This window comes from Oncorhynchus nerka, linkage group LG24, assembly GCF_034236695.1.
Source record: "Oncorhynchus nerka isolate Pitt River linkage group LG24, Oner_Uvic_2.0, whole genome shotgun sequence".
In the NCBI taxonomy this organism is placed as follows: domain Eukaryota; kingdom Metazoa; phylum Chordata; class Actinopteri; order Salmoniformes; family Salmonidae; genus Oncorhynchus; species Oncorhynchus nerka.
In genome coordinates this window covers 62,406,278-62,422,046 of record NC_088419.1, presented here as the reverse complement: position 1 = coordinate 62,422,046, position 15,769 = coordinate 62,406,278, and the positions used below count along the sequence as shown (strand labels likewise).

The 15,769-nt window shown below is 39.6% G+C and overlaps 1 protein-coding gene across 7 annotated transcripts in view; it reads right to left on the bottom strand.

Moving 5' to 3' along the window:
- Window positions 1-1,898: 1,898 nt before the first annotated feature.
- LOC115108389 (nuclear factor 1 C-type-like) overlaps window positions 1,899-15,769 on the bottom strand; it is a 134,231-nt gene continuing 120,360 nt past the window's right edge. For all 7 annotated transcript variants that reach the window (XM_029632651.2, XM_029632654.2, XM_029632655.2 and 4 more), the window contains one exon: window positions 1,899-11,630. In XM_029632651.2, the coding sequence (XP_029488511.1) occupies window positions 11,610-11,630 (21 nt within the window). In that variant the 3' untranslated portion in view covers window positions 1,899-11,609. The remainder of the gene's footprint in view (window positions 11,631-15,769) is intronic.

Genomic DNA, 15,769 nt, shown 5'->3' with positions numbered 1-15,769 from the left:
ACGTATGTGATACCCCTTCAACTAAAGCGTTTCTGCACTCACTCACCCTTTCACAAATGTGTTGCTGGTATTTTTTTATTGTGAATCATTAAAATCTAATAAAACTTGACTTCCTTTCCAAAACTGAAATTGTGTTTTTCCAAGCTTGGTTCCAACAAACTTATATTGAGGGTAATGGCTTGAGGAATGATTAGAGTCAGGTGCGTCAAATCCTGCAGCCAAGTCTAACTGAAAACATACTTTAAACCGCAAGTGTTCAGCTTTCCTTTTTATTCTTCTAGAATTAGAGTTCATTGTCTGCTCTGCTGGCCTCCTGAGGTAAGTGCTATAGAAGTTGCCAGTGATTTACATGCTATTGTTAGTGTATTTTTTCCAAGGACAGAGATGGACCAATGCTCTGTACTCTTTAGTTTGTGTAGGTAAAACAACACAAAACGATGGAGCACTGCTAATCTGTCTATTATACAGCAATGGTGTGGGGTTTCACTTAACCCCCATCACCAAACTAAGCATAACTAAACAGTATGCCTGCTAACATCTTGGAGCCATTTCAAAGCAGCCAGTGTACAATTCCAGCCAAGGTAAAACCATCAAACTGCCACAACGTTGAGATTCATAAAAAGTCTAGTAGCTGTGATAAGTGACCATACTGATGTAGAATCTTAATTTGAGACAGTTTGCTACAGCAGGAAAATAATCCCGCAGTAACAGGAAATGTGAATTATTTTGTGGATTATAATTAATGGAGATGTTTTGTAGGGGTTGATACATTTTTACATTAGGGCAAATCAAATGTGTCATTCTAAAGTGAAAATGTAAAACTTTAGAAGCCTTTTAAAATCTTTGATACACTACAGGTTTTCATCTCCTGCAGTGCAGGAACATTTTCAGCAACAAAGGAGTGATTAAATGAAGATCCTACATCTAAACATTACACGAGATTGCACACTTTAAAATGCACTATGACATCAATCTCTGGGAAATTGCAAGGCAAATAAAGGTAACTGACTAATAAGTAATTGATTACAAGTAGAAATCAGATTGAAACTATTTTGGATAAATGAACAGTTGATGACTGAGAAAAACACTGAAAGGTCAGCTAATAAACTTTTCACTCAAATGCAAAAGTAAAATGTTCCCCTGGTTTTGCCTACAGACTGTGTATACAGTATGTGCATTTGGCAGTTACCATTTAATGCATCATTACGTTTCCAAATGAGACATTTACCGTCCAAGAAATGACAGTATTTCCTCTCTGTGTCCAAGACGTTCCAGGAGGTGTGTGGTTATGAGAGGCCCGGGCCAGAAGTGCTATAATTAGCCCATCTTTAGGTCTGGGTAGTGTCTGCTCTGTCAGCCAACCGGCCCTGGCCTCATCTGGGCTTCCCAACCTCAAGGCCAGAGATCACAGACACATCACTGACTCCCTGGAGTTTACTGGCTTCTATTAGAACTCTGTTCACAGTATCTTCAGTTCCATACAGCCAGACACCCCCACAGGTCTTCTTCCACTCCCGACCTCCAGCCTGGGAAAGCCTTCCAAAGTGCATTCCTTCCAAGGCAAATGCTTTTGTTGGTTCAAGGACAAGTTTTTATAGCAGAGAATAGATATTGGGGAAGAGCAGACCGTTTCAATTGAGGAATCAAAATGAATGAGATTTCACATTCAACAGACATTCATGAGTTGAGGAAAACTGCAGCTTCAAATGAGTCACTTATTAGTTATTCATCATTGTCAAAATGAATAACATTGCAATTACCCTCAATGATGATATTTTGTCAAGATCACTAGAATTAAACGAACAGATATCAAATCAGAATGTTCAAAGAATTACAAGGCAGACATAAATGTAATTGATATGAACAATGAAAATATAAAGATGACAAGGACATATCACTGAGTTGTAGCATAGCTTGTTTATTATTTTTTATACTTTTTTTGCATAGGGAAACATACTCACTTCCAGTAATGTATTTGCTAACAGCGATGGCTAAATACAATGTTATAATGAAATATTGTCAAAGCTGTAAATTTCTCCCACACCAGTTCAAAAACACATGGCAACTTTAGTTTTCCTGTATGAGAGTCATTTCAAATAATTAGCAGAAAACTTTTATTACCGACTTTTGCTGATACTTTTGTACTAAAAGTTTCAAAAAGGAAAATAAAATCACAAGCAGTTGAAAGTGATCCGTGTGCGCTATGAAGCCGTTTCCTGTTCTATTCTACCGGATGTGTCAGAACTAAATGTCCACATGCTCTTTCCTGGTGTGCAGTGTGTATGTCTGTGCAGCAAGCAAGCGATTAATGAATAACTACTATGGTAATATTTGTAAAGAATAATGAGGAAAAACCTTAAAATGTAACACTGCATTAGAATGTTCTCTGAGAATCATCTTTATCTCTTCCCTCCTCCACCCAACCAACTTCATCACACTGAGAAAACAGCACGTTTAAAGATGGAATCAACATACATGTCCAGAACAAGATGAAGGTAATAGAATTGCCAAGAAAGGTTTGGCGCGCCAAGCAGTTGAAGATCATGTGAGGAATTGTATTTTTTTGTAAAAAGAGCCCTCATTAAAATGTGGCCTTGTTCTCTCCTCTATTGTGTGGGTGGGGCTTCCCGGTCCTGACGTCAGTGAATCTGTGATATGGATTATCAATAACATTAACAGATCTTCATAACTGCACTTGTTTTGTATGGCTTTTCACCTCCATAGCCAAAGGCCATTGGCTAGTGGGTGCCCTTCACCTTGGTAGTACTGTAGGACCTCATTGTGACAGTTTGTGTGGAAAGCTATGAGCAGAAGCCAATGTGAGAGTGGGGCTCAGGCACCAAACAGAGTCCCACACAAAGTCAGAATGACCCCCAGCAGCTTTAGAGTACAAATACTATGTACATCAGAGCTTGAGAAGGGCAATGGCCACAAATAAATGAAATTAGCAGTAAAATGACAGGCACTGCTTGTTTAAATCATTTTTGGTATTCAGTATTCACATCTATGTAAGTTAGCTTTTTTTACCTGCTGGTTTGTTGAAAGTAAAATATAGAGACCAAACTTAAAAACAGTTACCTTTATCCACTGGGTGAACATAAGCACATTTCACCACAAAAACGATGTTGTGACACATCTGAGAGTTGTGACCTGGTCTCCATTATTCTGTGTTCCATGTCTCTTCACACAGTAACAAGAGGATTATGGAGACTGTTTACTACTCGTCTCCTCATTTGCGATTTTTGAGTTTGCTTTAAGAAAACTCCACTAACTGATCATTAAGGGGAATAGGAAAAACTAAATACAATAAAAGTAAAATCATTGCATTGATCTAACTGAACTGGGCTTCCCATCTACTGATCCCCCAAAACTCTCACAAACATACAAGTCTTGTCATTCTACACTTTGGACTGGTGTACTGCTAGGTATTTTTGTCTCTCTGAAGAAATCATCTTGACACTTAAACGGGACTTGTGACCATTTTAATCAAGTCCCGATTCTAATTGTAGGTAAATAAACATCTGCATGAGTCTCGACAGTGACTGTTGAGTTACTACGAACTTATGAATGAATATCAATAGGTATCAAATTCCCAGGTCTTTACCCTGTCAGGGTACACCAGCCCTTAATTGCATAGGGAGAATTCAGAGTTCCTGCCTAAAATAGTTGCACAGACTATAAACAACATATTTCTAATCTATATACTGTACCAATTGCATAAAGATAAACTAGATCCGTTGAAAAACCGTGAAGGAAAATCATAGGCCAATATAGTAAATCAACTTTTTTCATATTCTAATCTTCAACGTTGTGTTGCCACCATGTGTAAAGACTTCTCTTTTCATAAACTCATACTGGATCAATACCCGTTACAGTGCGGCTGCAGCTCCCACACACACCTTCCACACCCTCACATCATATCAGTAGCAAGTCCCTGGGTGGAGCAGAGCAGTGCGTCCTTGAGTAAAACTAGAGTAACATTCACAACAACGCAGCGCTGCTGAAGAAAGGCACTCGGAGCAGTGTGGGGCCTCACACCTGCACTACCAGAGGAATGTGCTTCATCTGCACACATGCCTTTCCTGACCAAACACTCAGACAAAAACACACACAAACACACTGTGACCACACTTTGTATGGACTGCAACAAAACTAGTGCGACTGTCAGCCCTGCTGTTGTTTGTCTAGGACTGATTCAAATGTCTTTACAAGCCCAAATCCCACAAACCAATTCAACATCTTCAATGGATGTCTAAAAATGTACCACCCGGGTGGATGTTCAAGTGATGTACTCAGTGGGTTCTCTAACGATAAACAATAAAAGTGATGTACTCAGTGGGTTCTCTAACGATAAACAATAAAAGTGATGTACTCAGTGGGTTCTCTAACGATAAACAATAAAAGTGATGTACTCAGTGGGTTCTCTAACGATAAACAATAAAAGGGGAGAAATACGGTGACTAATATTCTTAGCTTGTTACAAGCAGCTGTTTCCTCAATTTATCTTGCTCTGTCTCTCTCACACACACAGGATTCCTACATCTCAAAGGTTAAGCTTGAGAAATATTTCCAGAGAAGCACATCTTGAGAAGTTTCCTTAAAACATCAATACCAGGTTATTTAGTGCAACCTTCCAAGTAGAAGGAAAGTGTTTGAGATCTTGAAGCTTGCACAGCAACAGTGAAAATAAAAAGAAGTGCAGAACTGTTAGATGACTTGTGGAAAAAATTTAAAAATAAATGGCAATGGAATTTGCATATCCCCTTGAGGCTTATTGAAGCTTCTGGATCGGTTTAAAATGACAACAAGTGATGCTGAAATTACTGGAGTCCAAGTTTCAGGGTTAGTAAAACCAAATACAGGTACCTTGTTTAAAAAGGCATGCAGCATTGGTGGTGAGCTCATACCAACCATAGCAGAACGCTAAGAAGGAATTCTTATATTTTGTGGCTTGGCCACAAGCTTATAGCAACTAAATCTAAACACAAACATAAACATGTACTTACTTAAACAAAAAAAAAACAAAAAAAATGGTATGTACATTTTGCCTATTTCATTCTCATTGATATACTGTAAGCATTTATACACAGGATAATGTGTCCAAAATGTAACAATCCTACAATAATCACAATGATAATAATCACTACAAAAATATTAGTAAGGGTTTTGAAATATAATAAGATAATGTTTTACATGCATCAGTATCGAATGCATATGAATGTCTTTCAGAGTAAGTTCAACCATCACCTGTGGCCACTTTAAAAAGTGTTGGGGGGTGGGGGGGGACACCTGCTCTGAAAACAAAAGTCTATGTCGCTGTCATAATAATATAATGTATAGCCGAGTTTAGTTACAAAAAGCAGACGGTGTGCTGAAGGACCACTGTGCTGGCTAGACTACCGTGGCGTCAGACCCATGTCCCTATGTGTCCCAGTCAGACCCAGGCTGGAGGGTAAACTGGACTGGAGAGGTGAGTGTGGAGCAGTGCAAATCTTCACAGAACATGTCATGAGACTCCAGCGTCTGCTGCTACTGTACAGTTAGAACCAGAGGGGAACTTTACATGGGATTCTTTCTCTATTTCCATTAATTGTGTGTGTTTAAAACATCCAAATGTAGTTTTTTTGAAAAGCCTAATATGTCGACATACAATAAGCTTGAGCATTCGCCAGCGCTACCAAACATGAGCACTTTGGCGCCCTCAGTACTACAGCAGTAATTGGACTCCATGCTGAAATCTAGGAGGCGAATGTGATGACTTGATTATGGGCCTTGTGCTCCAACTAGCCCACTGACTGTACTGGGTGTATGGTTAACACGTCAGTTGGCCTTGTCCTCCTTCCATACATGACAGAGCCCAGGGACATAGCCCACACCGTGGGAGTTCTTTGATCAGGAGCAGACGCTTGCCTCACCACATGTCCTGTTTAACAAATATAAATTAGCTTGCTGAATGACGGCAGCATTTTGTTGAGCTTGAGGATCGTATGGATTTGATGGAATGCCTTTGCTACAGCACGCCACTTCAACCTGGGACTGTGGACCGGGACACATAAACCGTCATCGCCAAGATCTTAAGAAGGGCAATGCAAACCAGCGTTTCCCAACTCCAGTCCTCGAGTACTCCCAACAGTACACATTTTTGTTGTAGTCCCTGACTAACCTGATTCAACTCATTGAGGGCTTGATGATTAGTTGATAAGTTGAATCAGGGGTGCTTGTCCGGGGATGCAACAAATAGATGTATTGTTGGAGGTGCTGGAGTTAGGAAACACTGATGTAAACAATACCTCTTTTTCTGCCATTTTACTTGAATTCTCAATAGCTACCAGCATTGCAATATCCATTGCAGAAACAATACTGTACACTGCATAACACACTTTCACAATGGCCTTTTCTGACCCTGCTGAAAAAAATACACAATATCCTCTCTTATTCAATATACTCCCATTACACTACGCAGTAAGAAATGATCAATTATAATCTACCCTCTAATAAAAAAACTAATGTCTTGGCATCTTTCAGTAATTTGAACAGCTATTAACAGATGTTCTGTTGTTTTCATTCTCTATACCATGATTCTGACTAGGTCAGTCTATACTTCTGAAGGGCTAATATTCAAAACAACATAAGGTGGATTTGTAGATTCCACACAATGGACCTAAATGTGGAGAACCTAAAAATGTAACTACACACTAAACATGAAAAGAATAATCTACACATGGTACATAAAGCTTAACATTCTATTGTAGCCAGTGTTATGAAACCTTCAATTGGTTTTTTTTGTGTTGTTTTTTTTACATTTTATTTTCATTTTTACAGATTTTTGATCAGTTAATTTCAATAACATCCAGGTATTGTGCATATTCCCAGTGAAATAATTTGACCCCTTAACCCGATGGAAAATGCAGTGCGATGCAAAAACTCTAAATCACAAGGTATAAAATCGAGGAGGGGAAATTATCACGTCATTAATGCATCTCACTGCACTAGTTTATTGTGTCACACATTTCTACTCTTCTCCGACAATTCCATCTAGTAGTGCTAAAATACCCCATCCTTTTCTCTCTCTCTCTCTCTCTCTCTCTCGTTTTCAGTCTTCTGAAGTGAAATCCACATCTAGTGTTTTTCAACACTCCTTTCCCCAATACACCTGATACACTCTCTCTCTCTTTGCTATCGGCCCATTTATGTATGTGCAATCTGAGAACCAGATCTAGCCACACACTCACACGATCTCAATCCCTTTCTCTCTCATACACCCATGAAACACACAAACTAAAACAAAGATGTGAAGCACTGTGCCCTGCTCATCACTGACACAACATAATAAGACAGTTAGCATTCCATGGAAAGAATTTGTCTCGGAAGCTTCAGCTTTATCCTTAAACAATTCCAAATGAGTCATTTCCCTTGTTTTAGCATATGGATAGAGATTCATATTTTTTTTTAATAGATGTTCCTGTTTGAAAAGCTATTAAAGTGCTTGGATTTGCCTATCTGCGTATAGGAGACTCGCAGGTTGTAATGTAACAAAATAGTGGGATAAAATGTACCCCATATTCAGTTCTGGTCATTTGGTGCCAAAAAGTGTCTACAGAGGCAGAAGTTGCCATGGTGCTGGGGGAAATGTAAGCTCATCTCAGTGATTTTACAGCTCTGTTCCGTGCTAGGAGCCTGATCACCTACAACACATCCCTCACGGCTCTCTACCCTGACCTCCATCTTGAATTGAAGTACTTGGACATTTTCTCTAATTCTTGCAGCACATTCTTTATCATTGAAGAAGAGCTTTAAAAAGGGGGCAAAATACAACTTAAGCAATCGCTGAGCAGAGGAAACAAGAATTGCATATTTCACATATTACACCAAGATGGAAGACATAATGAAAGGGAAAGCAACAAGAGTCAATAAAAACGAAGAAATTAACACGATTAAATTGTAGCAAGGTTTCCATGTGATGGAATGACAAATACTAATGTATAATAACCACAGAAAGGGAAAATGGTGAAAATACCCCATCTCGATAAACGCAAACTGTCACTACTTTAATCTACTACTGTATTCATCTAAACTGGATAATGACAAGCAATCAAACATGCAGCAATGTTTTTTTGTCATTTTTGCAGAGTTACCGGTTACACCAAAAAGAGAAATGAATTTACATAATTTGTATCATGTATTATTGTTCTTAACTAAAGGCAAGGCACATAATGTGTTATATAAAATATCGTGCAAAATAGAAGTTAAAAATAGGGAATAAAAATCCAAAGAATTAGGTAAAAAGGTAAGAACCCATCAGTATTATTTGCTCTCTGTTCCAAAGATTAGAGGGAAGAGCTATGGGGGGCAGGGGGGTCAGCTTCAGAAGGGTAGTAAGAGTTTCTGCCATGCACCCATGTCAGCATTATGGTGGTCGATAGAGCTGGTATCTCATGATTTTCTTTTGAAAGCACCATGCATGAATATATATCAGTATCATTTCATATGAGCACCTTTTAAAACAAGTCATTGTAGGTATTCTGTTTTTAAATAACAGATGTCAATTGGAACACTCACCGCAAATTTGATGTTTTCCATTGCAAAGCCGTATTTAAAGGTTAGCTTTTCGTAACCAGCGTGTATGGATATTATTCCCTAGAAGTGTATCTGTCTTAATGAGCAATATCTGCATCTGTGTTCTCTCTCTCTCTCTCCACTGAACAAAAATATAAATGCAACATGCAACAATTTCAAATATTTTACTGAGTTACAGTTCATATGAGGAAATCAGTCAATTGAAATCAATTCATTAGGCCCTAATCTATGGATTTCTCATGATTGGGAATACAGATATGCATCTGTTGCTCACAGATACCTTAAAATAAATGGGCCTCAGAAACTTGTCACAGTATTTCTGTGCATTCAAATTGCCATTGTTAAAATGCAATTGTGTTCGTTGTCCGTAGCTTATGATTGTCCATACCATAACCCCACCGCCACCATGCGGCACTCAATTCACAACGTTGACATCAGCAAACCACTTGCCCACATGATGCCATAAACGCGGTCTGCGGTCAAGGCCGGTTGGACGTACTGCCAAATTCTCTAAAACAATGTTGGAGGCGGCTTATGGTAGAGAAATTAACATTCAATTCTCTGGCAACAGCTGTGGTGGACATTCCTGCAGTCAGCATGCCAATTGCACACTCCCTCAGCTTCAGACATCTGTGGCATTGTGTTGTGTGATAAAACAGCACATTTTAGAGTGGCCTTTTATTGTCCCCAGCACAAGGTGCACCTGTGTAATGATCATGCTGTTTAATCAGCTTCTTGATATGCCACACCTGTCAGGTGGATGGATTATCTTGGCAAAGGAGAAATGCTCACTAGCAGGAATGTAAACATTCCTGCACAAAATGTGAGAGAAATAAGCTTTTTGTGCATATGGTACATTTCTGGGACCTTTTATTTCAACTCATAAACATGGGACCAACACTTTACATGTTGCGTTTACATTTATGTTCAGTGTGTGTGTGTGTGTGTGTATATAGCTTTGATATGTTGGTTTAATTATGTCATTGCTGATAGCAGAGTTTTATACTTTTCTTAGCTTGTGCCCAGCAGACAACCAATGAGAAGCCTGTGCTCAGAAAAACACATGGAAGGTGCATTTGGCTGGAGACAGGTTAGGGATGTGAGCTCTCCATAACTTCTTCCCCTCTGTGCATCACACCACACCTGTTGCCTGTCTAGAGCTCATTGATGTTTGCAGTACTTCAAACAAACCAAAACAATAATACAAAGAAATGTAGAAAGAACTCTTGCTATGTCTTAGGCACTTTTCATGGCTGTATATATGGTTTGGGCTTGGGGAGTCTTAAGTCCTGATGTTTTCAATTTATAAATATGTATCTGCATCCATCCCAACACATGCTGCAACAAAGTCTGTTGTCACAAACATTGCATTAGCAAATGAGACAAGGACAAAACCTGTAAAGAAAGTTCTGACCAAATAGACTGGTGATGGACACTGCTGGTCAGTCAGTTGCCCGTCATCAATGAGCCAGAATCATGCCATGTGCACACATGGATACATGCAGTGCCGTTGGCCTAGCAACCATTAGGTCTGGGGTCAGTGGTGGCACTATCAATGGTTACCTTTACAGACACGCTTCTAATGATCAAATCATTCACATTCTTCTCGACTCATCCAAAGTATGTGATCTGCTTTAAAAAAAGATTCATAAATTGCTTTTTGTTTTCGATTATATAAAGACAGCATGAGTGAGATAATAAAAGTGTGACTTAGATACACAGAATGTAGAAAGAGATCCAAAAGGGTGTGATTTACCTATAAACCTGTCAGGATTCCCTGTACCTCAACATACACAAGGAAAGGTCCTCTAGATGAGTATAGAATATCTGAAACACAACAGGGCTGGATTGTATTGATCCGAATCGATAGCTCAAGAAAGCCAACACTCATAACTCTTGTACCCTGCTACCAAAGCAACACAGCATAGTAGTTTCTACAACATAATCCTAAAACCCACCTCTGACTTGCAACATTTCATATGATTAGGCCAAGGGATAGCTGCTAATAAGGAAACATTTACATTATAGTAGTGCAATGCCTGTAATGTCCAATGCAATTTAAACTAAATACAAAAAAAAGAAAGATTCTCCCCTCTACACCCAATACTGTCTCAATAGTGACATTACTATTTTTGTTCTCCCTTTGTCACTATGCAGAATAAACCCCTGTTATCTACATTAATACAAACTTTATGCAATATTAACTCAAGAGTGGGGCAAGGATAGGAAGAGGAGGTTTCACTATGCTTGAATCGTATGCAAACACAAACCAATGTCTAAACAAACAGACAACAGTTGACAGGCACAAGAGGGCGTATCAGTTATTGTGAAAACTAACACACCCGTTACAGTACCTGTCTTTTTACGATGCTCTCTACTGCTCTAAAGACAGATCCTTTTGATTGTGTATGCATATCACTGTGCCTCATAGAAGACACGTTTAAATGAAATCTTAAAAATACCCCACTCTTTAAACAAAGTAACTGACACAGATACAGGATTGTCAATCAAACTGGATGAAAAGTAGACTCTTCATGGGCAAAGGGAGGTTATTGACCATGTGTGACCAGCCTCGCCTAAATACTTTCAAAGAGTTGTTTATTTACCGGCTCCGAAGAAGTGTGGAAAACTATGACTCTGGATTCGGATTCTTCTCTTTCTTGTTGATTAAGAAATGAAAGGATACTTATTTTGCATATATGAGGAAGCAGCACCTGTAGCAGAGGGGGGTGTTAAAGAGGAGGGGTACTATCCTGGAGACAGGGTCATGTCTCTGCCCCACCGTTCATTTTGGCTGCACAAACCTTTTCTCTTTCTTGCCTTGGCGTTGCTCTCTCTGCCTCTGTCTTGCATTCCAAAAAGGTGTGTTGAAGCATCTTTTATGTTGATATACATAAATATATATGCACACATATATTTATATATATATACACTTTCCCTCTTGCATCGCATTTGCAATTTTCTTAATTCCACAAAAAGTGTTGAATCTCAAATCCATGTGTCCCTGCCCCTTTCAATGATCCTTGTGTTGTTTAGTTTCCCAGGTACCAGGACTGAAAGAAAGAAAGAAAAATAAGTCACTTTACACATGAATTGCAGAAGTGGTTATATGATAGTCAAAGAAAAATAATATTCTCTCCATTTTCATATTTGACTACAATGCTGATAAACAGTAGATTTTTATGTCTACATCAAGTGCACATGCACCACACCCACCAACCACACTTATGCTGCTGCCATACCGTTTACTAATATAATTATCATCTCTCCTGCTACCAGTCACTTTATCCTCATCCCTGACTACATTTACATTTACATTTAAGTCATTTAGCAGACGCTCTTATCCAGAGTACATATCTAGCTCAATACTCCAGTATCCCTGACTACATGTACATATGTCCCTCAAAACTCCAGTATCCCTGACTACATGTACATATCTAGCTCAATACTCCAGTATCCCTGACTACATGTACATATCTAGCTCAATACTCCAGTATCCCCGACTACATGTACATATCTAGCTCAATACTCCAGTATCCCTGACTACATGTATATATCTAGCTCAATACTCCAGTATCCCTGACTACATGTACATATCTAGCTCAATACTCCAGTATCCCTGACTACATGTACATATCTAGCTCAATACTCCAGTATCCCTGACTACATGTACATATCTAGCTCAATACTCCAGTATCCCTGACTACATGTACATATCTAGCTCAATACTCCAGTATCCCTGACTACATGTACATATCTAGCTCAATACTCCAGTATCCCTGACTACATGTACATATCTAGCTCAATACTCCAGTATCCCTGACTACATGTACATATCTAGCTCAATACTCCAGTATCCCTGACTACATGTACATATCTAGCTCAAAACTCCAGTATCCCTGACTACATGTACATATGTCCCTCAATACTCCAGTATCCCTGACTACATGTATATATCTAGCTCAATACTCCAGTAGCCCTAACTATATGTACATATGTAGCTCAATACTCCAGTATCCCTGACTACATGTACATATCTAGCTCAATACCCCAGTATCCCTGACTACATGTACATATGTAGCTCAATACTCCAGTATCCCTGACTGCATGTACATATCTAGCTCAATACTCCAGTATCCCTGACTACATGTACATATCTAGCTCAATACTCCAGTATCCCTGACTACATGTACATATGTCCCTCAAAACTCCAGTATCCCTGACTACATGTACATATCTAGCTCAATACTCCAGTATCCCTGACTACATGTACATATCTAGCTCAATACTCCAGTATCCCTGACTACATGTACATATCTAGCTCAATACTCCAGTATCCCTGACTACATGTACATATCTAGCTCAATACTCCAGTATCCCTGACTACATGTAAATATCTAGCTCAATACTCCAGTATCCCTGACTACATGTACATATCTATCTCAATACTCCAGTATCCCTGACTACATGTACATATCTAGCTCAATACTCCAGTATCCCTGACTACATGTACATATCTAGCTCAATACTCCAGTATCCCTGACTACATGTACATATCTAGCTCAATACTCCAGTATCCCTGACTACATGTACATATCTAGCGCAATACTCCAGTATCCCTGACTACATGTATATATCTAGCTCAATACTCCAGTATCCCTGACTACATGTACATATCTAGCTCAATACTCCAGTATCCCTGACTACATGTACATATCTAGCTCAATACTCCAGTATCCCTGACTACATGTACATATCTAGCTCAATACTCCAGTATCCCTGACTACATGTACATATCTAGCTCAATACTCCAGTATCCCTGACTACATGTACATATCTAGCTCAATACTCCAGTATCCCTGACTACATGTACATATCTAGCTCAATACTCCAGTATCCCTGACTACATGTACATATCTAGCTCAATACTCCAGTATCCCTGACTACATGTACATATCTAGCTCAATACTCCAGTATCCCTGACTACATGTACATATGTCCCTCAATACTCCAGTAGCCCTAACTATATGTACATATGTAGCTCAATACTCCAGTATCCCTGACTACATGTACATATCTAGCTCAATACTCCAGTATCCCTGACTACATGTACATATGTCCCTCAATACTCCAGTAGCCCTAACTATATGTACATATGTAGCTCAATACTTCAGTATCCCTGACTACACGTACATATCTAGCTCAATACCCCAGTATCCCTGACTACATGTACATATGTAGCTCAATACTCCAGTATCCCTGACTACATGTACATATGTCCCTCAATACTCCAGTATCCCTGACTACATGTATATATCTAGCTCAATACTCCAGTATCCCTGACTACATGTACATATCTAGCTCAATACTCCAGTATCCCTGACTACATGTACATATCTAGCTCAATACTCCAGTATCCCTGACTACATGTACATATCTAGCTCAATACTCCAGTATCCCTGACTACATGTACATATCTAGCTCAATACTCCAGTATCCCTGACTACATGTACATATGTCCCTCAAAACTCCAGTATCCCTGACTACATGTATATATCTAGCTCAATACTCCAGTATCCCTGACTACATGTACATATCTAGCTCAATACTCCAGTATCCCTGACTACATGTACATATGTAGCTCAATACTCCAGTATCCCTGACTACATTTACATATCTAGCTCAATACTCCAGTATCCCTGACTACATGTACATATGTCCCTCAATACTCCAGTATCCCTGACTACATGTATATATCTAGCTCAATACTCCAGTAGCCCTAACTATATGTACATATGTAGTTCAATACTCCAGTATCCCTGACTACATGTACATATCTAGCTCAATACCCCAGTATCCCTGACTACATGTACATATGTAGCTCAATACTCCAGTATCCCTGACTACATGTACATATCTAGCTCAATACTCCAGTATCCCTGACTACATGTACATATCTAGCTCAATACAATAAATACAATAAAAGTATGTTCTGCTTTAACAATTGCCATTAAGAGGTTTCGTAGTACATGTCCGTGTGTTGCATTTGACCTGTATAATTGCACAGTCTGTGTGTGAAAGTAAGTGGGTGCCCGCATGTCAGTGTTGTTCTGGGCCTACGGTACAGTATGAGATGTGAAGAGCAGTGATTGGGGATAATGCATGACCAGGGGAAACACTGTGGCCAACTCCAGACACAGTGCTTTACTTTCACAGTGTTCTACAATCAGTGTCTTCTCCACTAATGGGCCCCAAAACACTTAACTCCGGTCAGGACGACCAACCAAATAGAGCAATTCAAAATAATACGGAGTAAAAGAGCAGCTACGGCGAGAGATCTCAGCAGGATCCTACCCAAACCTTTTAAAAAACATAATGAGATGTTGGCTTTCTCCTGCAGACCACTGAAGTCTTTTAAAAACTTGACAGGGCTGAATAAAGAAATCCCACACAGACCTCGGCCCCCACCTCAACATTTTCCACGAGGTTTATGTCATTTTAACAGCCCTTAAACAGACGTCTTTAACTACACCCAATTGTATTGATTTAATAAAGTTAAAAAAGGAAACATCTAGCCTATTCCTTGTTACTTCTCAGAGTAAAATACCATGTGGTCCATGACCCCAGCCTCTAACTCCAGCCTACCCACCAGGCGCACGCACGCACGTGCACACACACACACACACACACACACACACACACACACACAAGTATGCTTATACCATCAATGTAGTGGCGCTTCATCATTTACAGATGCACAAATTTGTACTTACTTAGCACTGTATGCAGGGGGAATGGGGAGTGAACTATGGACAGACTCTTGGAAAAACGTTGAAATGGGGTTTGGAAACAAACTGTTGAGCAGGGTCAGGAGAAACCAAGCCAAAGCCACATTAAAGAGGCAGTATTGTAATTCAGAGGGGTTGCCTGGCTCATTGGAAAGGCCACAATGGAGGTTGCCAGTCAAAGCAGGGGGCGATGAGGGTCTGTGCCAGGGGTGAACTCAGGAGGGCCCCTTGCTTGTTGAGTCTATGGGGTAGAGCCTACTGTAATGACTGGGGCTGGTGTCTTCACCGTGGGCAAAGGCTAAATGCACATACTGTAGGCTACAGGCGCCATACCTTAGCCATTGAAAGAAAACTTACTGCAGCCCCTCGTCAAATTCATAACGTTCAACAGTCCCCCTGGAGTC